This window comes from Oryzias melastigma, linkage group LG7 (assembly GCF_002922805.2).
Source record: "Oryzias melastigma strain HK-1 linkage group LG7, ASM292280v2, whole genome shotgun sequence".
In the NCBI taxonomy this organism is placed as follows: domain Eukaryota; kingdom Metazoa; phylum Chordata; class Actinopteri; order Beloniformes; family Adrianichthyidae; genus Oryzias; species Oryzias melastigma.
Window position 1 is genome coordinate 25038126 of NC_050518.1, and position 25299 is coordinate 25063424.

A 25299-nucleotide genomic window follows, 5' to 3' on the forward strand; every position below is an offset into this window, starting at 1 on the left:
AAATGAAAACAGCTTGAAACTACACACACAAATTGCGTATTATGCACACACAAAGCCATAGTTGCGCACAAATCTGATGCACTACTCTTCACGTGGGGAGTCCGTCTCATGACTGTCAGTTAATTTACATCGTCTTTGTTGAGTCTCTGGTCTACCACCCCTCCCCCACCTCAGGTCCTCTCTGTCCTCACCGAGTCCGTGTAAAATGGATTTTTGTGTCATAAATTATGTTATTTTTTTGTGTACTTCTAAAATTAAACTTTTGTTGCTCATGGAAAAAAATGGAAGTTGATGTTATTTGTTAACATGCGAACATTTTATTTTGAAGCTACAACTGAAGTTTTTTTTTTTTTAAACCTGGACTTATTTACGTCTCTTTGCTGATGCATCAACTGACTGGAAAAGGAAGATGTAACGATTCTAACTCATCAATATGTTCATCATCGAGGCAGAAATGTTAAAAAATCGGTTATTCACGGCCTGTGCCTAAATGTAGAAATGCAGAGCTGATGACGTTTCTCCATGCGGGTTCACTGTGAGTGTGTGCGTAGCCGACTGGCTGCGTGTTCTTCTTCTGCGTTTCCAACTATTAACGCAAATTCAAGAAAAGCAGAAATTTGTTGCTCACTCTGCAACTTTACATTTTCATCGCACCTTTGACCGATCTACCATGACAGTCATTGATGACGACCAGCTTCACGACTGTTTCCCTTCTGACTCCTTACTCTTTTTTATTAACTCTCTTTAGCTCTCGGTCGTTTTTTCTCTGGATGCTGCACGTTGCGTTGTGTTGAGGGACAAATGTGAGACGCAGACATGATGGAGACGATGTTAACATGCTGATTAATTCATGGACTTGCTCATTTTTTTGTGTTGTACGACAGCATCACCCAGCCCCCCAAACAAGGTAGGAGATGGATGTATAGACATGATGCACACCGGTACATTTTTGTATTTGCACTAAAATTAGATGCTAAAACAGCTGCATTCTTGCTTCACGTTTGATGAATCACCAGCGTCTGCTATATGGATCTATTTGTTATTCTATGTGAATCCCCAGTTTTGGATATTCATCAAAGGCAGGTCTACTGAACGGATTTAAGTTCTATTTTACTCATTAAACAGATGTAATCCTCAGTGGATCCAGTTGGTAAATCAAGAGCAACATGCTTCTGTGCGTCTTATTAGGTTTGTACACAACCTTAACCGCACAAGCTTTAGGAGTCAAGGTTCCGGTGCGTGAGGAAGCTCTTACCTCTCCACCAGCTGTTTGTATCTGGGAATCTCTCTGGCATACAGCAGTTTGTTCACCGGAGAGTCCTGGTGGGACAGAAGATAACATGAAGCTCGGTGACGCCGGGACACGGAGCAGGCCGAACCACAAACGAGGCTAACCCGTCCAACTTTGTGCTCAGAGGTTGTGCACGAGTCGATGAACGTCTGAGCGATGACGGACAGGACGGCGTCGATGCTGTCTGTGATCTGAACGTCCAGAACAAACTGAGGGTTCTTCAGAATGTTGACCCAGAACCTCAGAGGGAGACTGTGAACAAACAGACAAGTCGGCGGGTCAAGTCAGAGAAATTGTCAAACTCCATTCCACCCTCCAGGTGGGACTCACCTGTTGGTCTTCCAGATGTGCACGGTGTCTGGATCATCGATTCCGTGTTTGTCCGCCATGTCATCCAAAAAGTCGAAGAAGAACCTGACGGCGATGGGAGGAGGACGCTTTGTGTTGAGGATGGCCACAAAGACGTCATCCACGAACTTCTGCAGCGTCCCCTGTGAGGACCCCAGGTGAGGAGAGGAGGCCAGCGGGTCAGACAGGTGCTGCTATGAGCCCAGCTCAGGTCTGTGTGATGCTACCTTCATGGACAGCAGCCGGGTCAGGTAAATCTCAGGTATGGCTTTGGCCCGCTCCCGCTCCCTCATGCTGCTCTTCCTGTGTTTGGGGATTTCTGGATCCTCACTGCTCTTCACCAGGTGCCATAAACGGAAACCCTCCTCCTCCTCCCCCTCCAGCATTGGCGTTTCTGAGGGAGCACAGAAACTAGGAGTCAAAGTCATTCAAAATCTTCAACATACGGCAACATTTCAACCATTAGCACAATAATTCCAGCTGATTCTGAAGGAGAAAAGCGGCTTTTCTCCTTCAGAATCTACTGGAATTATTGTGTTACAGTAAACCAAAGAACATAAACACTGGAGATCAGGCGTTAAAGGGTTAACTGGAGTGTTTAATTAAAGAAGTCCAGAAGCCTTGGCTGAACTTCTAGACATTAACTCTTGTATGGAGAGAATCTAGACTCACTTCCATTTGTGAGTCCGAATTCTTGATTTGTAACTCATATAATGTGTTTTCTGCATAAATAAAAAAATTTCAAAATACAAAAAAATACAAAATACAAAGTGTTATTTAGACTTTTCTGTATTAATTTTCAGGAAAATCTGTTTAAGACGGTGGGAAAATTTTAAGTTATTATTCACAATCGGCTGATAAGAGAACTCTAATGACCCAGCATTCTAGTAGTACTTGAACGCATCACTCACGGATGAATCAGTGAGACGTGAAAAAGAGTCTCACGGTGTAATCCGTGTGTAACTGAGCGCTTGTGCATGCGTAAGAGGTGATTTTGCGTATTTTTTTAAAAAGATTTTTGTATGTAATTACTTTCAAGCTATTGTAATTTTAATTTGTGCATGTGTAAATTGTATTTTTTTTTATTCTGTAACTTTTTTACTTATGCACAAAACATTATATGAGTTACAAATCAAGAATACGCACGCACAGATCCAAAGTTATGCACAAATCAATAACTACACACACAAATCCAGAATTACAAACGTTCAAATCCTAATTTATGCACAAATCAAGAATCCTGCACCCACCAATCGGGGTGAGTCTATTTTCTCTCCATACTTTTTGGTTTCAGATGTTCTGAAAGTTCTGTGTTCTCAGTCGTGTTCTTACTCTCTCCAGTCTGGAACACTTGACTGATTCCTCCTGAACTCTGCGACCGAGGAATCAGAGCCACAGTGGCTCCATCTGGAACCTGAGGAAGAGCAGAGCAGGAAGTGATCAGCGACGGCGGAGCCGGCTTCACCTTCAGGACTCGGGGGAGGGGGGATCCTGCGGGGGTCTTACCTTGTAGTGCTGCAGCGTGTTGAGACGTTTCCAGTGACCCTGAACGACCGCTGTGACATCATCATCTGAAAGGGTCAGGTGACCGGCCTGACCTGAACGCCACTCTGGGGGACAAAGGAGAACAGCTGAGCGCCAAACGACTGTACAGCCGGGAAAACGGCGACAGCTCCGACGTACCCAGATCCAGGCTGTCGGCTGCAGGTCTCTGAGAGAACGGAGCTCCTCTGTAGACCTGATCCAGGATTTTATCTTTCACCTGAACATGTGGGACAGGTGAAATAAAAGACAGACAGCCCAGCAGACAGACAGACAGACAGGCAGACAGACAGTCACCTGTGTGATGGTGTCAATGTCCAGGACTTTAACCGGACACGGCTGAACCTCCACGCCGTTCTTCACCAGGACAGTTAGAGTCTGACACACAGGTGCAGAGACAGACAGGTGTGTTCTGAAAACCGTGTCATCATGAGCTGCACAGACAGATGTTGTTTCCACGGTTACCATGGCACAGTAATCAATGTCCTCGCGCAGCAGGTGGCTGTCGTTGAGCGTCCGCTTGGCTTTCCCCGTCACGGCGTCCACCGGACCCTTGTCCACCTGGTACTTTATGGCCCGGTAGAGCATGTAGAGCGGCTCGCCCGCCACCTCCTGGCAGACAGTCGGGTCAGGGTGAGACAGGCAGCTGAACAAGTCCAGCACATAGACACGCATGCAGACGGTTACCTTGAGGAAGGAGTAGAGGCAGATGGACATCCAGTTGGTCAGCATCTTTTCCACCACGGTTTCTGTCCTGGGAGAAAGAACAAGACGGGAGAGTCAGACCAACCGGTCCACCGACAGCTCCTGCTTCATCACATGACCTGGTCACATGACACCTCAGAGGCTCGTCCTCAGCTCATGTCTTGGATTTTTGCTTTTGGCCTCTTTTTGGAACCACACAACTCTCAAAGTCATCTGCTATTATGGAGAGAAACAAGTATCACCAAAATGACACGTTTGTAATTCTTGATTTGTGTGTAACTTCTGATTTGTGCGTACGCATTCTTGATTTATACGCGCGTATTTCCTGATTTGTGTGTAATTTAGGATTTATGGGTACATGATTCTTGATTTGTAACTCATAATACATTATGTGCATAATTACACAATTCCAAAAAACACAAGAGACACATGCACAGATACAGATTACAACAGCTTACAACCATTTACACATGAAATCTTTAAAAATTACACACACATCACTTGTTGAGCGCACACTAAAACTCAGTTACACACAAATCGGATGTGAGACTCTTTTCACGTCTCAGAGATTCATCCTTAAGCGATGCGTTTAAATGCTGCTAGAATGCTGGGTCATCAGAGTTTTCTTAGCTGTTTTAAACTTAGATTGTGAATTCTAAAACTTGACATTTTCTCACTTAAATACGTACATTTTATTTTGTATTTTTGTACTTATGCACATAATGTATTTTATAAGTTACAAATCAAGAACTATGTTCGCACAAATCGGAGAGATCTTTATTTCTGTCCATAACCAAATCTGATTGACTTAGGAACCAGAACCAGGTTGAGGAAAGAAGTCTGTTAGGAATTTGGTTTGGACCACAAATCTGAACTGTGTACCCAATAACCTGATTGGTTTTATGGTTCCTGGACGAATATGAACAAAACTCAAAGACTCTTCTGTACCGTAACCGGACCTGCAGACAGAACCAGGGGGAGGGTGCTGGTTTCTCTTACCGCCGCAGCATGAGCTTGGGGTTTTTGGTGACGTACTGCTGCACCAGGTCCTGCAGCAGACTCTTCATGACCTCGGTAAAGTACTCCAGCTTGTCGTGCAGGGCGATGGTGAGCAGGCTGGCCACGTAGCCCCGGTCTCTCTGGGAGAATCCCTGCTGGGCCTCCAGAGTGTGGATGAACTGCGACACAGAACACAGCGGCTCAGTGGCGCTGCAGGTCCGGGCTCCGCCGGTCTAGAGCCCCGACACCCACCCTGGTGAGGAAGAGTCTGTTGTTCAGCAGGTTGATGAGCTGCTGGAGGCCCTGCTCCACCGTCAGCCTTCTGGACTCCGGCAGATCCAGCTGGCGGCTGAGCAGCGCCGTCTGTTGTCCTGGGAAGAAGACTCTCTCGGCGTAGGCCCGGTACTCCAGCAAAGGCAGCCCGGGACCCCCGACGTCACTGCTCAGATCCATCATCTCGGTCATCAGGTCTGCAGGGGGAGAGAAGGTTAAAGACTGGGCCGGGTCAGGACCAGGAGCCTGTAGAAACCGGGCAGGGTGTACCGGTGAACTCTTTGCGGCACTGATCTCCAACGTTGATCTCCATGGTTTCCAACTGCAGCAAAACCTTCTTGTAATCTCTGAGAGCCTGTTTGCTCTTCCTCCTGCACAAAACACAGCAGATGATGGAGATCAGAGCTCAGAACACTGGATTCTTCTATGCTTTCATATCAGATCTGGAGGCTCCAAACCCTTCTATCACAGATGGAGCATCACCTTCTCACGTCTTTATATGCCGTAACATTAAGACTTCCAAACCATGAAGCAAAGATTAACGAGATTAAGACAAATAACGAGCTAAAATGTCTGTAATTAATTCATCGTGAATAATCCAAACATTTGAAATCCCTAGTTATATTCCTAATTTTCTTTATCTATGTCCTCCATCATAAGAAAAATGCTACAAGAACACGTTAAAGACTCAAAAATTTGGGGGCTTTGAATCTCCAGTTCAACACAGACTTTAAACATAGAACAACTTTCAGGTCGAGTTTTAAAACTGTGATGTCCAACTGAGTTCTGCAGAACTCTGCTATGATTCCCCGGGTGAGGTTGTTCCTAATGCTGACTGACTGAACACCCCGACTCCCAAAATGTGCCGGACAGGAGCCCCCCGGACCAGAGCGCGGATACACACCTGTACATGAGAATGACCACCAGCACCATGAGAATGATGGCGGCCGCCCCCGCCCCCAGACCGATCTGAGCAGCCAACGGGACAGGAGGCAGCATGGAATCACTGTCGTACTGGACCGGCCCCAGGTCCACCTTCAGGTTCCCCATGAACACCTGAGAGACGAGACGAGTCACGTCAGCGTCTGTGGGTCTGCGTATCCTGAGAACTTTAGCCGATTCCTTTGGGTCTGTGAGTGGACTGAACCAAAGCCGAGCGAGTTACCTTCAGTCGTGGAAGTTGGTGTCCGTCGTCGACGCTCATGGGCTGAACCTCTGGGGGTTCACAGTACAGGTGAGTGCTGTCCAAGGTCTTCACCTCACACTTCTGATCCCCGAGCCGAGCTCTCACCTCCCGTCTGCCCATGGCTCTGGTCAGGTCGCGACCCTGCGGGAACGCAGAGGAGCAGGGGTGGGTGGGGGGAGGTGTTGGGGCTCGGAGCCTCTGGTTTACGTACCTCCACGGCGATCACTCCTCCAGGTTTGAAACGATACGGAACATCTGCAGCTTCGCTGTTTAGAGGGAAGATCTTTGGGTTGGGATAATAGGTGAAGCTTTTACCCTGAAAGACAGACGGGTAAGGACAGGTCAGCTCGCAGACAGGTGAGCAGGCTGAGGAGCGGACAGACAGGTACCTTGATGCTCTCGAAGTGGACCTGCACGTTGTCCAGCTGAAACCAGACACCTTTCACTTTGAGATCTGGAGACACGGCGGGGGTCGGACAGGTGATCTGGGAGTACGACAGGACGGAGCAGTGCTCTGACACCTGGCAGACAGACGGGTCGAGGGGAGACAGGTAAGTACAGGTGGTATCAGGTACAGGTATCCCGTCTCACCGGGGCTTTCCTCACCGTCGTCATCGTGCTGTTGAAGACCAGCTGCTGCTTGGCGGTGAGAAACGCCACTCGTCTTTTCCGTTTGACTCTCTGCCCCTCCTGAGGCTCCACCCACACCGACATGATTGGCTGCTGCACAACGTCCAGATTCCTGCCCGTTACCACAATGATGCGTCCACCGCTGGAGACACAAACGTTGGGTTAAAAAAGCCAGAAGCACAAGAGTCAGGTCAGAACAGAGATCAGAGCAGCGAGCGAGGTTTGAGTTCACATGAGAGCGTCTCAAACGTTTATCCTGAACAACGTTTCCCACGTCCGTTAGAGGCCGTCATCATCTGCTGCAGCCTGGAGGAAACCCAGCACAGCTAACTGATGCTAACTCTGCAGGATATTTGCTGCAATTCTAGAAAAGTTGCATCACCTGCGATAATGCAAGTGTGAATGTTTTAAGCTGAAAGAAGTCGCTGAAGATGCTGAAGCCTTTTGCTAAAAATAGTGATGCAATTTACTTTAATTGCTGAAGGGATTTACTGAAAATGGAAAAAGCTATTTACAAAATGTTACTTTTTCTAAGACTGGAAAATTTGTTAAAGAACTATAAAGATAGCTAAAGTTGACCTAAATTTCTTTATAATTTGTAGTAAAATTGCTTAAAAATCCCTAACACATGCCAATTTTGCAAAAATATTTAGTGTCTTCCTTAAAAATTAGCTAAATAACAAATTAGCCAAAAAACCCTGAGTAAATTCTCAAAAAAAAAGCTGTTTGCATGAATACTAGCGAAATTCCAAAAAAGAAAAAAACTTCCTCGGTAAACTAAATTAGCAAAAAAAAAAAAAGCTAGCACATTGCTGAAATACTAGCTAAAATTCAAAATATCCTAAAGTTTCTCAGTAAACTAAATTAGTCAAAAACGTTAGCTTGTTGCTATAATAGAAGTAAAACTCTTAATTAGACGACATGTACTAAAACCTCAGTAGATGACAAATTAGCCAAAAATGCTAGCATATTGGTAAAACATTAGCTAAACTTCTAATTTGTTTAAATTACTATAAAAGATTAAAACTTGGCCTTTGAATATATTTAAAAGCTTGTTTCTAATCTATTTTAAATTTTTGAAATTTCATCAGTATTTCAAAACTATGAAGTGTATGAATACCAAAATACAAGCAGTAAAGTCCTGAACGTTTTGACACCAAGAAGATTCCTGAAATCACTAAAGTGTGATTGAGTTTTTACATGCAGAAAAACATAGAAAGGAGGAGAATCACTTTAGTTTGGGAAATTAAATATGAAGTTCATTTCATAATAAAGTTCAAGAACGTCAAAGTTTACACTTTAAAGTTCTATAAAGTCAAAAATAGTTTAGCATTGAGGCTGTTTGAATTTTTTTATTTCAATAGAGAAAGAAATGAAAAAAAAAACCTTATAGAATGTTTTCCTTGAATCCACAAAGAAATAATGGAATGAAAGACTTTTACTTTGTGAAAATTTAACCTCCAACAGCAAACCACAGTCTGATTGGTTCTTACGCGCAGAAGCTCTCAGCAGGCATGGCGTCCGTGATAACCGGGTCGTCAAGGTAACGAAAGGCTCTCTTCGGAACCGTCCGCTTAGCTTTTCCGAACAAAACCCAAACGGGAACTTCCCCCGTCTGATTACTGGATCCAGTCTGACACACCAGCCGGGTGTCGTCCACCTCCCCCATGCTGAGAAGGAAGAAACACGGTTGAGCCCAGCGTCCGGTCCGGTTTAAACGCTGCAGAACCGGGGCAGTACTCACACACGGCAGGGCCACGGACCCAGGAAGACACTCAGGTCAGACGTTTGACCTGTCAGCAGGTGGCGCCCTCTAATGGTCACTCTGGTCCCTCCTGAGACTGGACCTTTGTCCGGAACTAGATCCAGTATCTGGGGGTCCTGAGGAGAACCCCTGGATTCAGTCACTGGTTGCATAGACAGCAGGTCTGGACTCGGTCTGCTTCGACGTCCTGGTCTTACCTGATAGGTGAACATCTGCGTGGAACCTCCTGGCAGACTGGTTCCCATAGAGAGCAAGACGGGCCCCACCCTCTGGTTCCCGCTGGGCTGCAGCTCACACACAACCCTGACACAGGTGAGGTCAAAGGTGAGGACCGTCTGTGAGCAGGACGGACTATAAACTCGTACATGAATCAAGAATCTAGATGAGATCGCTACTTGGAGCCAAGTGCACAGATGGGTTGATGTCCTTCAGGGAAAAAACGCAAACTTAGAGAAATGCTGCGTTCATGTGGTGTTGGAATGATGGGAAAAACGACGTTCCAACTCGGAAAAAAAACACATGAAAGTCGAAAAAACAACAAAACTTCCAACAACACAAGAATGCAGAGAAACCTTCTAGATCTAGACAAAGGTCAATTTATTTGTAGACACCAAAAAATGAAAAAATAAAAAGGGTTTTAAGTATAATTTATTCCAGTTTAGCGGGCCAGATTAATTTGCTTTTTGGGCCGCATGTGGCCCCCGGGCCGGAGTTTTCCCACCTCTGATCTAGAACATTCTCCCTTCAAATTCAGATTCAATTTCAAATTGTATTTGTCCCATATGTGTACATGCGTAGTAGAATACGTAGTGAAATGTGTTGCACAACTGTGGAATAGAGTACAAGACCAGTATAGGAGCAGTGAGGATGAAATAGTGTAAAAGTTAAAGTAACTAAATACAAAAAAGACATTTCAATGAAGCATATGACCATGTAGCCTACTGTACTGTACAACACTGATTGTGTTACGATCACTAAAGGTCAAGTGTCCATGTGCTGAAAGGAGATAACATGATGTGCAGAGATTGTGTAGAAGAGTTAAGGTAATAAACATCTGAGATATTGAAGGAATATTTCAAAAATCTGAGAAATGGTCCTGAAGGATTAATTTATTCTAAGAATTTCTCAAACTAGATCAGGGGTGTCAAACTCATATTGGTTCTGATCTCAAGTGGGCCAGACGAGTCACATAATAACAAAATAACCTTCGGTCAACTTCTATCTGCAGCTTTGTTTTTTTTTTGTCCATTTTTCCTGAAAAGCTCCAAACAGTCTTTCTTCTTTTTGACAACATTTTGGTAATTGTGGTGTTCCACCTGAACACCAGTGAGGCTCAGGGAACCAAACTGCATCATTTCCTGATCTCTTCTCAGGACAGTTTTACGTTTCTTTTGCTCCCCCTAGTGGCAGACTTGTGCATTGCAGCCTATTCTTTAAATAACCAATAACTCCCCACAGGAATGGGCTAGAAACTGGATTTTTTTTCCCAATATCCAAATATTTTTTCTCTTCCCAACTGGGCTGGACTAAACCATGTGGCAGGCCGTGTCCGGCCAAATGTTTGACACCCCTAAACTAGAGTGGAGGACCGAGTCTTCAGCTATTAAGCTCCACTTTTATGAAATCAATTCCCAGTTTCTGTTCAGGACTCTGACTTCGTGTGCGTCTATAAATGCACAATAACTCTTACGGTAACCAGAAGGACAATCTGAATCCTAAAGAAGTAATAAAGACGGTTAAATTGTTGCACTTGTGTTGTTTTTGTCCAAGAAATCCTCCGACTCTTGAGTGAGTCGTTGTTAGTATATTAAATATATGACTAATATTTATGAACGCGTGTTCATAAACCTTATCTAGTTCATGGAGTCAGAGATGTCCTTTACTTAATATAAAGGCCGCTGGTTTTGTGGCAGCTACACCCAAACCTAAAACAGTTCAAAGAGCAGGGGGCGGAGCTTGATGGGGTTACCTGGTGGAGATCTGGTAACCCTCCAACTGTGGCACACATGGGACACCTGCCACCTGGACTCTGCCCACCACGTCCTGGAACCTCATGCCCAGATTAGACCCAGTGATGGTCAGGAGGACCCCTCCCTCCAAAGGCCCAGTGACAGGAAGCACCTGCAACATCCAAGTGTTCAGAGGTTTCCACGGTAACCGCTTCCTTATGGTCAAACGACGGCAGGACTCACCTGTGTTATTTGAGGAGGCGGACAGGTGTTGGCAGGCTCGCTGAAGCACGACTGGTTGTAAACACAGGAGGGGGCGGGTTTTCCGGGACACCAAACACACCCGTACTCCCTGGGTACCGCCCAGCACTGAGAGCAATCTGATTGGCCGGCTGAGCAGTCATAGAGGTGGACTAAACATTGAGAGGACAGACACAGATGTTTGTGCCACTAAAGGACCATGAAATCTGGACGTGGTCTCAAACGATGTCCTGAGTGGGACCAAACGGGCCAAAAAACGTGTTTCTTACCCTGAAGTTCAGGAAGTGTGTCAATGCGCCGGTGTCCTCTTCGCAGGAAGACCGGGGCTGAATACTGCAGCCTGCTGGAGGAATAGTGGAACTGCACAGAGAATAAAAACAGGATAAACAGACAGAAGAAGCTCTGTCGTCTGCATACAGATGAAGGTAATAGTGTGTTTGTGTGTTGATGCTTTCTTTGTGTCCCTTTTTGTACGGAGGTGTTTGTATGTCTTTTGTGTCCATGTGTTGGTCTTTGTGTGTCTGTATGTAAAAAACAGAACATTTGAGGCTGAAAATAATTAAGTTTATTTTAGTTTTGGACGTTTTACGTTTCTTTTGGCCAAACACCAACATTGTTTCAATTAGTTTTATTTGGGTTTTAGATCTTTACGACCCCGATTTGGCTCCATACTGATGGGACTTAACTTTGAACTTCAGAATGCATCCCTGACCATCAATGCAGTAAAACTACCTTTTTACTTGGAAAAAATAAAAAGTTACATTTTCAAAGCCAACATTCAAAGAAGCAATGTATGTTTTTATCTATTCATAGTTGATCAAAAGTCCATTTAAAAGAACAAACCATCTGACTAAACAGATTAAAGTCTTCTGTGAGGACGGTTGTTGTGTCTTTGTTCTCACCAGAGTGTTTGTAACAGAGAGATCCTACAGTGGAAATGGTGAATGTGATGTGTGGTTGTGGTGTCTGTATTATGTACTGAGATATGGAACAATGTGGATTTAACTGAAGGTGTATTCTGGGGTTTCTTGTGTGAGTATTTGTGTCTGTGTTTGTGTGTTTCCCTGATTATGCTGTGGAGTGTGTGTGTTACCTTTTGGCTCTTGCAGGTAAAGACGTGAGTGTTGTCTGGAGTTTTCTCCTCGGTGGCGGTCAAGTTGAGCTGCATGTTCTCGATTTCAATGACACACTCGTATTCACCTTCATTCTGACACATAAAATCAAACGACAAGTCTTTACTTATCTTGAAAAGCACAGCCACATAGAACACATTTATCACCAAGTCGTCTTTCTAAATTCAAGTCCAGTTTCATCATTACGCCATAAATGTTAAATCATTTCTGGTACACAAACACAATGCTGCTGGTCTGAAATACAAAAGTATTGATATTGATAGTCCACAAACTGCACCAGATGTTGAGAATTAATATTACTCTACAGCAGGGGGCCCAAACTACGGCCCACGGGCCGGATCCGGCCCACCTCCACATTTGGCGCGACCCCTTCACACTATCAGACTCATCATTTTTTTCCTCAATCTGGCCGATCCAAACCTACATAGAATTTGACTTTTTATTCCATCTTTCTGCATTCTGAACTATGATGGGAGAGGATAGACTCTTTAATGGTTTAATAGTTATTCACTTTTTCTTCTGTACGTTTTTTGGACGTCCATTTCTCTTCGGCTTTTTCAGCTATTTATCTCATTCACCTATTAAAATATTCAGCTCTTTTTATGCTAGCTTTTTAACTAGGCTAATTTGGGGTTTAGCTAATATTTTAGCCTTATGCTAGCTGTTTTGGCTAATTTTGGCCTTTTCTCCCCTTTTTCCGCTATTCTGAAGTTTATCACCAGTGTTGATTTGTAATAATGACTAAGTACTATTCGTTGTTTAATATATATACTTATGGAGAAGTGTGCTTATTGATTCATTTTTTTTACCTTTATTTTGTTTTTTTAATATATTTTTTTGTTTGTTAATCTGTTATTATCTTTACTTACAGCTGATTTTTGTTCTATTTGCTATTGTATAGTCTTGTCTTTTTTCAGGTATATGTCTTGTTTTGTATAAAAACGAATACATATAATTTTTGACAAAAGCACAGAAGAAACTCAGCGAAACCAAATCAGAATTTGAGCAGAACAAGAACCTGAACAAAAACTCAAACAGAATCTTAGAAGAACCTGAAAGAAATCTGAGAGGAATTCTAATAGTCGTGATTGGAACCAAAGCTGAATGTGAGCAGATCCAAACGAACCCTTAGAATCCTGCAGAATGCTGAGCGGCAGTCACAGAGAAATGCTGGTGGTTTGAGGCACTGGGTCCCGGACCAAACCCCGCTCTAGAATCCACAACCTCTTCCATGTTCTGTCCTTGTGTTCTCCACCAGAACAGACTGAACTGGACCAGACTGGATAACAACCATCTAAACTCCTGTATTTGTGTGCTGCATATCCCTTCAGAAGGTTCTGGTGTTACATTACTTCCTAAACCATCACATAAACAGAACTTCAGCCCATTTATAACCCTGTCATAGTATTACTGAGACACACAGATGTCAAAGGCAGACACTCACCGTGTACAGGTCCAAGTTCCTTCCTTCCAGCACTATTGTGGTGCTCTGGCCCATAGGCACTAAGGCAGAACTTTTCAGTGAGAACACCAGAGGACAAGAAGATGGACCAGGTGAATCCTGGAGGACAGACAGGAGGAGACCAGATTACAAATTAGATACAATAAAAATTAAATAACATAGGAGGAGGATAAGACCATTATTTTAAATTGTTTTTAATGTTTCTGGCAATATTTTTAATAAAATAAAAATAGGCCAAAAATCAGGCATCCACATGACAGTCAGATGGATACAGTCAGATAGATACAGTCAGATAGATACAGTCAGATAGATACAGTCAGACAGATACAGTCAGACAGATACACTCAGACAGAGACAGTCAGATAGATACAGTCAGACAGATACAGTCAGATAGATACAGTCAGATAGATACAGTCAGATAGATACAGTCAGACAGAGACAGTCAGATAGATACAGACAGACAGAGACAGTCAGACATGTACAGACACTCAAACAGAGACAGTCAGACAGATACAGTCAGACAGATACAGGCAGACAGAGACAGTCAGACAGAGACACTCAGACAGAGACAGACAGACAGAGACAGACAGACAGACAGAGACAGACAGACAGACAGAGACAGACAGACAGAGACACTCAGACAGAGACACTCAGACAGAGACAGACAGTCAAACAGAAACAGGCAGACAGAGACACTCAGACAGAGACACTCAGACAGAGACACTCAGACAGAGACACTCAGACATGTACAGACACTCAGACAGAGACAGACAGACAGAGACAGTCAGACATGTACAGGCAGACAGCTGTCTCACCCTCTGGCTTAGAATGATGGTCGGCGTGGGGCAGCTGTGGTTGTGAGTGCACAATTGTTCTACAGGACACCAGTTACACCCCCACACACTGCTGACACAGGCAACACACCTGAAACACAGGAGACCATATGACCTTTATCGTGACCTTTATCGTGACCTTTATCGTGACCTTCTCCAACCCCTCTCAGTGATGTGGTGAGTTCAAAGTCTTACTGGGCGCTCTGGTTGAGTCGGCTGACAGAACCACAATCGTAGAAAGTCATGTGACCCGTGGTGATGGTTACATAACCGAGCGTCAGAGAGACGGGCAGGATCATGTGATCTGCAGATAGAACAGGTACCGCCATCAAACCTGAACATACTCACACAGGCGGGAAATGTGACGTCAGAGGGGAGGGGCCTACTGCTGAATGATGAAGGGATGCTAGATTGGACAACTGGAAGTGGTTCATGTCATACAGTCAAATCAGAACCCAAACACAACACCATTGGGTTGGTTCTCTACTCAGCCAAGAGTGGTGGGAAGGAAGCCCCACTCACCTTTTCCTGAGGGTGTGGAGGGGAGGAGCTCCGGCTCAGGTGATTGACAGGTGACTTTGGTTCCAATAATGACAGCTGGATGAGGGGGGAGGAGTCCGAAGATGCAAGACAGAGACTCTGTGGTTTCTAGGGCAGGAAGCTGGGCGACAGTCAGGGTTACCTTGGAAACAGAGAACAAAGCTCTGGTTCTTAAGGTTCTGTGATGTTCTAAAGGTCCGGTTTGTCTTTTCAAGTCACTCCATCTTTTCCATCCTCACAGTTTCCTGACACTAGAGGGTTAAAAGTGTTTTTACCTTCAAAACTACCATCAGAACTCCCATCAAAACTGTAAGAGTCCCTCGCAGACCAGCGGAAAGGGACATGGTTACAGGGAAGATGGCGCCAAAACACAACATTAACCTCATCATTAGCCTGAAGCTGGATTTGTGTTTCTATACTAGGAGATTCCTAACCATAACTGTAAACCGGTTCCAGGGTTTTTCAATGGGAGGAGCATGAACTTCAATCGAGGACTTCCAACTAATGATGCTCTAGCGCCGTCTTTATGGAGGTAATTTGGGTCCCTAAATATTTGAAACTAAAATAAAATATTTTGAAAAAAATATTGGTGTTTGGACAAAAAAAAGTCAAATGTCCAAAACTTTTTGCTATTCTAAAAGAAACTTAATTATTTTCAGCTTCAAATGTTCTGTTTTTTAGGTTTCAAAACTCAAAATTTTAAAACTTTTTTTTCAGCTTCAAATCTTTTTTTCCACTTTCAAATTTTTTTTTACGTTTTCGAATCTGAAAATTTCAGTTTCAAGACTTTTAGCCCCATTGTGGCGCGTTGGGGCGGGGCTAACATGAAGGACCAATCAAAATGGATGAGGGTGATAACTTCAGTCCCGATGCGTTCACTGACTCAGAGAACTGTGATAATTACGGTCAGAAAATGTCTGTTTATTCTGTACTATCACAGTCTGAAGATGTCCCAAGACGAGTGTAAAAAACTGAGTTTTATTGCGTAAAACTGCGCGTCCAAAATGTTGTTCTAGCCCGTTCAAAGCGCCGTCTTATTTTGTTAAACGGAAAAAAAGAAGGGTTGAAAGTGAAATTTTGAGTTTTGAGTCCTAAAAAACAGAACATTTGTAGCTGAAAATAATTACCTTTATTTTAAAATAGCTAAAAGGACTTTTTTTTAGCCAAACACCAATATTTTTTCCAAAACGTTTTACTTGGGTTTCAAATATTTATGACTCTAAAATAGCTCCATATATCTGGGGGTCATGTTTCTGTCTGCGACCAAAAATGGAGGTGTGGTCTAACCTGGGGGCGGGTTCAGCGTTAGACCTCCTGTGACTGTACCAGTGTTTTCGGTTCAGGACATGGGTGAACATTGAAGACCTGTTTGAGAGCTGCGGCCCCAAACAGAATCCAATACGTTTGAAGCTGGTTGCCTGAACACACCTGGTGCAGGTACAAAGTAAATAGCCAATACTTGGATAGCGTCTTTCTACCTTCCCAAAGTCCTTTACAGTCATCCTCTAACCAGAGGTCGACCACTCTACCTGTGTGACATGAACATGTGACCTTCAGAGTCTCACTTTAACTGCTCTGAACCTGCAGCTTGACCCTCGCGGTCTCGTCTTGCTGAGCTGTCGGTCGGCAGCACTCACCTGCGTCTGCTCTGCCCTGCTCTGATTGGCTGGCTGGAGATTCTGCACTGTGACGCACTGATTGGTTGATTCAAAACTCCAGAGCCAATGGTTGGCCTGCAGGTGGCGCCGACACATGTGTTTGTGAACACAGCGCCCTTCCAGGACACACCAGCCGCAGTACGGGTCTCTGACAGACAGACAGGAGCTGCAGTCTGTCTGTCTCTCGCAGGACGACACCGGGACCTTGGAAAGCTAAGAAAACCAGAAGCAGACAATTAAAGTCCAAGCTTGTGATTGGACGAGACAAAAGAACAGAGAAGAGGAGACTCACCTTATCATTGGTTAAAACGTACAGGTACTGCTGGCTCTCGTCAAGCAGCAGGTCGGCACCAACAGCACCACTGTCCACCAGCAAGCTGCCATACAGATCACCTGACCAATCAGGACGCACAAACACCTGTAGCACAAAGGTACAGCGGCGTCAAGAGAGAGGGAGGGACCTGGTGACAGGAGCTAGAAGAACGGCTAAAAGAAAGCCGAGGAGATCAAACAGAATAACTTTCATGATCGGTTCATGGAAGAATTAAAAGAAGGAACGGTGACAGCCGGTATTCACACGGCAAACTATGGAGAAACCCTGATGGAGGTCCGTACCAGCACAGAAGACCGACACACACTCAGGTTTATAGTTAGGCTGTAGTCCAGGGGGGCCAAACTCAATCGTACAGGGGGCCAAAACTGAGGATGCACCTTATGTCGCGGGACGAACAGGATAAACATTTATTGAAATTTGGCCACTGAAGATGCTGAAAATGATAGCTGAAAACGCAAAAGTTAAAACTAAAACCACTGAAGCTGATAGCCAACTAAAATATTAGCTAAATCCCAAATTAGCCTAAAAGACAAAAAAACAAAAAATGTAGGTTAGCCAAAACAGCTAGCATGTAGATGAAATATTAGCTAAACTCCAAAATCTTAGTAAATACAAAAATAGTCCAAAAAGCTAATAGAATGCCAATTTTTTTGGAATATTATTCCAGAATAAATCATCTTTCAATATTTTACTCTGCATAAAAATATATTTCATCAAAATTACTCAAGTAAGAAATAAGCTCAAGATAATATCGGGTCATTAATAACAATAAAGTGAAATGATCTGGAGGGCCGGATCCGTTTCTGAAACAAGTCTTGATGTATATTATAGCAAATGGTATCTTCAAGATCAATATCTTCAAATGTCTCTACTTTTCAAGAGTGTGTTTAAGGTAAACTCTTTAGTGCTGTTTCTGCTGGACTTCTTCATTCATTTCTCCTCTCTAGGGACCCCTTGGTGTCATTTATGTTGGATTTCATGATAGATCTGGTATCACTGTCCTTCAAACCCTGATTTTCATAGAAGACACATCTAAACGCCCTCTGCTTGCTCTCATTAGGCAATGAAAACGCTGAGGTTCCCCTGAACGCCTGTGTTCCACATCCATGACCTTTCCAGCGACATCTTCTTTGGCAGGCTCAGTAGTTCACCAAGTTCTGGACTTCTGAATACGGTTATGTCTTTCACCTGTTATTATCTCCTTATAAATACTCCTGACTACATCATTGGTCACTGGAATGTCTTCAGCTTTGGCTTCTACAAAGTTCAGTTGGCCCGCCTCATGTTGGTTTTGTATCATCCCCCAACAAGCCTCTGATCGAAGCCTCTAATCAAAGGCTCCGATCTGCTCCTTGATCGATGAGTTTCTCCTGTTCATTTCTAAAATAAGACACATTTTAGGGACTGTAGATTTTAGATTAGGAACCACTGAGGACTGTGCACTTTAGTTTGCTTTTTCAGTGATTTCTTGGTTGTGGTCATGTTGTGATTTGACTGTCACAGTCACACATGGTTCAAGTTAACCCTTTACCACCGGAGCTCCAGTGTTTATGTTCTTTGATTTACTGACATTTTTTCCAGTATATTCTGAAGGAGAAAAGTGGCGTGAAGGGCAGCGTGAGCCGCAGGTGGCTCCATTCACGTGGGCGCTCTCTGTAGATGTGGCTCTTTGCCCCCTCCCCAACTGATCCCTACAGGTAACCGGTTTATCTTCTGGTTGTGTGTTTGTTGCGGGAATGTGGGTCACCTTGTGCAGTTGTCCCTCCTCGTCTCCCAGAAAAGCGATGGTGTGTCCAGCCTCTGTTGCTACGGTGACAGCAGTCAGCAGCTTGGGCATCTTCACGGTGGGCGTGGCTGGAAGAGCCACAGCACTGGCAATGGGGCTGGGGGTGTGTTCCCCCCCACAGGGATACTCTGACAGAGAGTCCTTTAAATAACAGAGAGAGAGACAGAGCGGGGCGATGAGACGAGTCCAACACACTCACACGATCAATTACACCGACAAACGGCCTAATTATCTAAGGCGTGGGGGTGGGGGGCGGGGGTTGTTCCTGTCAACATATTCTGCCCTGGTATGTTCTCATTGACTAGACACACCTGGAGATGTTTCCCACACCTGTCCAACAGCTCGTTAACTCACATTCCTAATCATCCAATCACATGGCAGCAACTCAAAGCATTTATGCATGTAGACGATCTGCTGCAGTCCAAACCGAGCATCAGAATGAGGAAGAAATGTGACTGAAGTGACTTTGACGGTCGTTGGTGTCAGACGGGCTGGTCTGAAGATTTCAGAAACTGGTGATCTACTGAGATTTTCACCCACGACCATGTCTAGGGTTTACAGAGAATGGTCAGAATAAGAGAAAATATCCAGAGAGCTGCAGCTCTGTGGACAGAAATGTCTCGCTGATGTCAGAGGTCAGAGGAGAATGACCAGACTCCAGCTGATAGAAAGACAGTGGAACTCAAACACCAGTCTGAATGCTAGGCTGGGGTTGTGAGGGGCTGTAAGCTAGCAGGAGAAAGTGTAAACAAAGGAATAATGGAAAATGAACGCAGGCTCCACGGCAACAGAAACAAACACAGGCTTTTGACTTTAGCTAAAAACAGCACAATCATAATTAAAAGTGAGTAAGAGTGGGACTTTAACACAAAATCTTTAACATACTGTAACTTTTCAAAGTAACGACTATCAACTGTTTAATTAGTTATCGACTATTTAACAGTTGATGAGTCAACTAGTCATGGCAGCCCTATTAAAGGGTCAAGGAGATTTTAAACAAAATGAAGGTTATGAGCCATTCAAAGACAGCAGGACAAGAGACCCCGACAGACTGAAGCATGAGAGTTTACCTTTGGCAGCCTCAGACATTTGGAGGACACGGCGTATTCGATGTAGGCCTCCTCGTCTCCGCTGCGGCCCTGTCCTCCCTCAGTGTAACACACATCCTGTGCTTGTCGCATCATCGCATCCAGAGCGTCCATCCCATAAACGCAGAGTGCAGAGCGACTTGTTGCTACGGATGTTGACGCTTGTCCGGCTGCCATGACGACAAACAGAGCAGCCCTTCCCGAGTATTCCCATAGCCACGCCCCCTGGGCAAGGTTGTAGCCTTGGCATAACAGCGGTACCTCCACATAGGAGTAGAAGCTCCGGTCCGTTATGCAGAGGCGCGACACGTACGTCCGGTACTCCTTTCTGTGCCACATGTCCCGCCGGGAGAACAGGAAGTAAGCATGGTTCCCGTGGATAAACGCTTTCACAAAGTGGTTGTTGTATTCAGAGTAACTTCCAACAACCAGCTTTCCCAGCTCCTCTTCCTGGGAGAACGCTCTCCGGAGTGAATTCACGGGGAACAGGCGCCGCGTTGTGATTGGTGGGATGTCACCCGGCCCTCTGCTGGTGTAACCTCGACCCACGAGCATCAAATGCAGCGTGCCAGGAGCGCCCTCTTCCTCCCGTTTGCCCTTTGTGGTGATGATCACACCGACAGTGGAGACGCGAGGATCATTGGCGGCGACATACTGAGTGTCGACTGGATTGGACGTCTGGTAGATGATGTGCGAGATGTTGGAAAGACTTCTGCAGACAGATGAGATCAAAAGAAAGAGGAGTGAGTGATCGTTACCTCGGACTGAGTAATCCTCTGGATGTGATCGTGTTAATCCAGTGGAATTAATTTCAACTGGGATCAGAGAATTACTGGGGTCTTTGTTTCAATGTCATCTTCAATGTTCCACTGAAATATCATCTTTAATGATCATTTCAATGATTTCAAATGAATTTGCAGGATAAATATAGACAGAATGGCAGCGGAAAATATCCGAATATCAACAAATCTGGAATCTTAAACAAATGAAGAAGAAGAATGTCAGATGAATATCACTACAATAAAGTAATAGTTGGTAATAACAGTTTGGACTTCCCGCTCTGCCTCAAGTGGTGGAGTTTAAGTATCTTAAGGTCTCATTAGTAACAGTTGGACGGAGCAAAATACTGACTCGTGGAAAGGAGCACAGCTACAGTATTCATTGAGAAGAGTTCTACAAAATCATCAGTAATCACAATAGTCTCCATGTTTGGGTTGATGTGATTATCTATGGAAACCCCACTGGCCAATCAGGAGTGAGCTTGTTGTAAGTCAGCCAAACGTGTGAGATCACATGCTTTTACTGAGGCATCTGATTGGACAGTTTATAACTTGAATAATTTGCAGTACAGAAAAAATGTAATAAAAAAAATGTAGATTATTAAAAAAAAAGAATCAGAACAAGAATGTTTTTTCTGACCAATAGAATGACTGAGTAACAGTCTGTGGGGTTTCATCTTCTTGGAGCCAGAAGGTACTTCCTGTTTGGATCTCCTGGGAGGCAGGGTCACTCAGTTCAGTTCTCATATACAGTCAATATTTCAAACACATAAAAACCAACCGATTTACCTCTTGTTGCAGATTCCTTGGAAGAGAGAACCGCAAACGATCAGGTTCCCTGGCTCCTCCCCCACGCCATCCTCCAGCAGAAGCAGCTTGTTGTGGTTGTGAGTGACGGTTGCTGATGGACAGTCGTGCTGAAAGATTGGAGGGAGACAGTCCGGGGAGTCCAGGTTGGGGCCGGTCTTCACGTGCGCTATGACGTCCAGGTTAGAGTTCAGCTGGTACAGGTTGTTGACTCCGCCCACATACAGGTGCCCAGTTTGCACGTCAAGCAGAAGGTGAGACAAAGGTGCACTTTCTAGCGTCACCCGCTGCACTGAGGCCTCCACATGGGAAGGGCAGAGGAGGGCGAGAATGATGAGGAGGGTGTTTAGACGGGAGGAGGAGGCCAACATGGCAGCTCCCCTTTACCTGCGAAACAGTGGAGATGAAGCCATCAAGAACGGCAGCGAGAAAGGCTGGTATATTTCCTAAAAAGATGAACTAATCCAGTTCTGGATTAGAAAAGGGTTGACAGGCTCATTTGTCCACAAGGGGGCATTTCTTGACTTTGACACCCTTAAGGAAAAACATAACTTGACCTTTTTCAGGTATTTACAACAATTCAGACACTTCTTCAACCATAACATTAACATTCCTATAAAAGACCAACTTGTTTGTTTATATTTTTGTCATTAATAACAACAAAATAACCAACCAAAAATAATTTAAAAGAAATAATACATGTTACATGAATAAAAAATGGAAAAAAGAAGGAAGTTTTTCAATCACTGAAGAAGGTTTAATGGACCGCCACGTGTTCAAACTTGTGGCGTGAATTCTGTTGGAAAAATGTCAAGTTTTTACATCATCCCAGTACAGAAGAAACCTCAAAACAATGGAGATGAATGTTGGAGATGTGGAAGTGATGGGGAAAATCACTTTCACATATTTTGGAGCTGTTCAGTTATTCAAAATTATTGACTAGTAATCTAAAGAAAATGTTTATGATTGATTTTCCATTTTCTTTTGAAAGTCTGTATCTTTGTAACTGGACTCATGAAGGTCTGAGACAAAAAACTTTTATACATTCTGCTGGCAGCGAGTAAAAAGCAATTACCAACTAAAAGAAGGTTCAACAGGAAACCACCAACAGACTCATGGATCACAGTTATCAACATATCTACACGATGGAGAAACTCTCATTTTCAATTCAAATACAGACAAATCTATTCAATCAACTATGGTCAAAATGGACAGAATATGTCAAACCAACCTGGTCAGATTTTAATTTATAAACTAACTTTTGGATTTTGCAGTCTTTAAACTTTGGATTATTTTTTTCTATGTCCGATACACTTTCCGACCATTTTTTGGCTTGTTTGTTTTTTTACTTATTTTCTATTTTTTTCTCTCTTATTGTTATGATCTGCATGGAAAGGCAGAAGATATGAACAAGCGTGTGGAGTAAATTGTAATGTAACCCAACTTTCCTGGAAAAAAATAAAATGTTAAAAGAAGAGATGAACGTGGTCCAGAACCACTGAACTTTGGTGGAACAATACTGGTCAACGACCTCAGAAAAGACCCTCAACCCTTCTTAGTGCAGCGGAGTTGGTCCCTTTAGTCCAAGGATCCCCAAACGACACCCGACGGGCCGGATCCGGCCCACCTCCACATTTGGCCCGGTCCCTGAACAATATCAGAGACGCATGTTTAGCATCAATCGTAGACAGAACAGCTTTCAGAAAACACTTTTCCTGTTAGCCTACAAACTGAGCCCGGCCCCACATCAGTGAAGAACCGCTTTAGTCCCCCAGGGATCTGTGATGGCACCATGGCTGCATGGGGTGTCCTTGGGAAATAGTTCTGCTCTGTCGCTGATAAACAAAAGTTTCGAATGATCCAAACCATGTTGCCAGTTTGCCTTCATCCAAGTGGCTCCACATTTCTGAACTTCACAATTATTTCTGACAAAAGCGAGAAGCATGCCGCGCTGGTGAGGATTGCAGAAGCTGACCTGCGATCTCCAGCCGCCCACTGACAGCAGCATCTGAATGCCAAAAAGGGAAAGCGGCTTCAGATCCGAGTTCCACTTTTTGGCCTGAAGGATGTAGCCTCTCAGTGTGAGCGCCGCACTGACGGGAAATAAGAAATATGCAAAGCAGCTAAGCAGGTGACTCCCAGCCCTGCACGCTCTTCATCATTTCCTCTTTGAAGTTAATAAAATATTTTTCCACTTCACACTTTCATCTGACAGTCAAACTGTAATGATATCACCATGGCAACAACGCTGTAGCCACAGCAACGCTCCCAAAGCAGGAAACCTCTGGCTGGATTTTATTACAATTTCTGCAACTGAACTCCGATTTCTGACCCTGATGCTCCAGTTTATCATCAAAACATCTCCTCTACATCTGCACAACGTTTTTATCTTTGACAAAAGACACTTTAAGTTGAGAACATGCAGGAGATTTAGCAGAAATCCCAATTTTCAGGTTCATACCAGGACAGCAGACGCCGTCAGAACGTCTGAAGCGGACCAAACCACCTGGAACGATCCTGCAGTTCTGACAGCTGCTCTTTGGGGGGCGCTGTCGTCTGGCCAACAAGGGGAAAAAAGCGGGAAGAAGAAAAGTGGCTACTCATAAATATTCATCTCCAGCTCCTCGCTACACGTCTACCCTGCAGACATTCTCAAACTTCATGATTCCATCTCCTTCTGGCTCACGCTGTGGGCTGTTTTTCTCCTTCTACTCAGAACTTATGTCCTTTCGTCCCGTGGGACCCCTCCCTCAAACGAGCACAGACCCACGTTCTGCAGCAGGTCAGGCTGCACCTGGACTTCAGGTGAGCTTTCACTCTGGGAAAATGAAGGGTTCTATCTTAGCACACAGATGCAAGTCACACCTGCTGGGGTGAATTTGGGTGTAAAATGTATGAAAGGCCCCATGGGGGGGGGGTCATTATGTGCTATGATAGAAAGCCCACAGTCCCAAATGCACACGCTCATAACTTCTAAACATCCTCACGATCTGTATGCTAATGAGCTCCTGACTGCGCCTGATGGGCTTCATCAATAATTCATGCAGCTGAGCAGTCAACCGGAGAGGAGGAGCAGGGAGAGGAGGAGCACGGAGAGGAGGAGCAGGGAGAGGAGGAGCAGAGAGAGGAGGAGCAGAGAAAGGAGGAGCAGAGAAAGGAGGAGCAGAGAAAGGAGGAGCAGAGAAAGGAGGTGCAGGGAAAGGAGGTGCAGAGGGAGGAGGTGCAGAGAAAGGAGGAGCAGGGAGAGGAGGAGCACAGAAAGGGACCAGAAGTTCAGCTTAAAAACTCACACCTCCCTCTCAGTGACGCAACTCTAGAAGAGGCGAAATGTCATACGTGTCAAAGTCACGGCCCGGGGGCCGGATCCGGCCCTCCAGATCAATTTATCTTATTTTTAATTAATGACCCGATGTTATCTTGCATTAATTTCCAACTTGTATAATTTTGACAAAATATATTTTTATAAAAAGGTCAAATATTAAAAGTTATTTAAGGTTTAAGTTGATTTATTCTGGAATAATATTTCTGCTTGTTTTTTTGTTCATTATTATTTTAAAAAAATACACTTTAAGTTTTAAAAATTGTCATTCTGCAGCTTTTTGGACTATATTGGTATTTACTAAGATTTTTTAGGCTATTTTGGAGTTAAGCTAATATTTAAGCTACATGCTAGCTGATTTGGCTAATCTAAGTTTTTTTTGGTTTTCTTTTTTAAAGTCTTTTAGGCTAATTTGGCATTTAGCTAATATTTTAGCTAGCTATCAGCTACAGCGTTTTCAGCCATCAGCTTCTGGGTTTTTAGCTATAAATTTCAGCATCTTCAGCTATCAGCACTAGCATCTTTAGCTGCCAAATTCATCTTACAGCATTCACATTAGCATTATCACAGGTAATGCTATATATCTATTTCATAACTATGTTAAAAAGTTA

At 44.2% G+C, this 25299-nt stretch overlaps 1 protein-coding gene across 3 annotated transcripts in view; it reads right to left on the bottom strand.

Moving 5' to 3' along the window:
• plxnb3 (plexin B3) overlaps window positions 1–25299 on the bottom strand; it is a 66672-nt gene that overhangs the window by 4029 nt on the left and 37344 nt on the right. For all 3 annotated transcript variants that reach the window (XM_024292570.2, XM_024292568.2, XM_024292569.2), the window contains 34 exons: window positions 21352–21756; window positions 19766–20495; window positions 18657–18836; window positions 16868–16993; window positions 16555–16788; window positions 14900–15059; window positions 14573–14681; window positions 14360–14468; window positions 13527–13643; window positions 12043–12156; window positions 11219–11309; window positions 10932–11101; window positions 10709–10860; window positions 8937–9042; window positions 8719–8855; window positions 8468–8644; window positions 6951–7116; window positions 6734–6865; window positions 6556–6660; window positions 6324–6485; window positions 6063–6214; window positions 5429–5529; window positions 5138–5355; window positions 4886–5064; window positions 3869–3935; window positions 3647–3793; window positions 3479–3559; window positions 3323–3401; window positions 3146–3249; window positions 2972–3053; window positions 1867–2033; window positions 1622–1782; window positions 1396–1543; window positions 1256–1320 (listed from right to left, as the gene is read on the bottom strand). In XM_024292570.2, coding sequence (XP_024148338.1) covers window positions 1256–1320; window positions 1396–1543; window positions 1622–1782; window positions 1867–2033; window positions 2972–3053; window positions 3146–3249; window positions 3323–3401; window positions 3479–3559; window positions 3647–3793; window positions 3869–3935; window positions 4886–5064; window positions 5138–5355; window positions 5429–5529; window positions 6063–6214; window positions 6324–6485; window positions 6556–6660; window positions 6734–6865; window positions 6951–7116; window positions 8468–8644; window positions 8719–8855; window positions 8937–9042; window positions 10709–10860; window positions 10932–11101; window positions 11219–11309; window positions 12043–12156; window positions 13527–13643; window positions 14360–14468; window positions 14573–14681; window positions 14900–15059; window positions 16555–16788; window positions 16868–16993; window positions 18657–18836; window positions 19766–20495; window positions 21352–21740 — 5417 coding nt within the window. In that variant the 5' untranslated portion in view covers window positions 21741–21756. The remainder of the gene's footprint in view (window positions 1–1255; window positions 1321–1395; window positions 1544–1621; window positions 1783–1866; window positions 2034–2971; window positions 3054–3145; window positions 3250–3322; window positions 3402–3478; window positions 3560–3646; window positions 3794–3868; window positions 3936–4885; window positions 5065–5137; window positions 5356–5428; window positions 5530–6062; window positions 6215–6323; window positions 6486–6555; window positions 6661–6733; window positions 6866–6950; window positions 7117–8467; window positions 8645–8718; window positions 8856–8936; window positions 9043–10708; window positions 10861–10931; window positions 11102–11218; window positions 11310–12042; window positions 12157–13526; window positions 13644–14359; window positions 14469–14572; window positions 14682–14899; window positions 15060–16554; window positions 16789–16867; window positions 16994–18656; window positions 18837–19765; window positions 20496–21351; window positions 21757–25299) is intronic.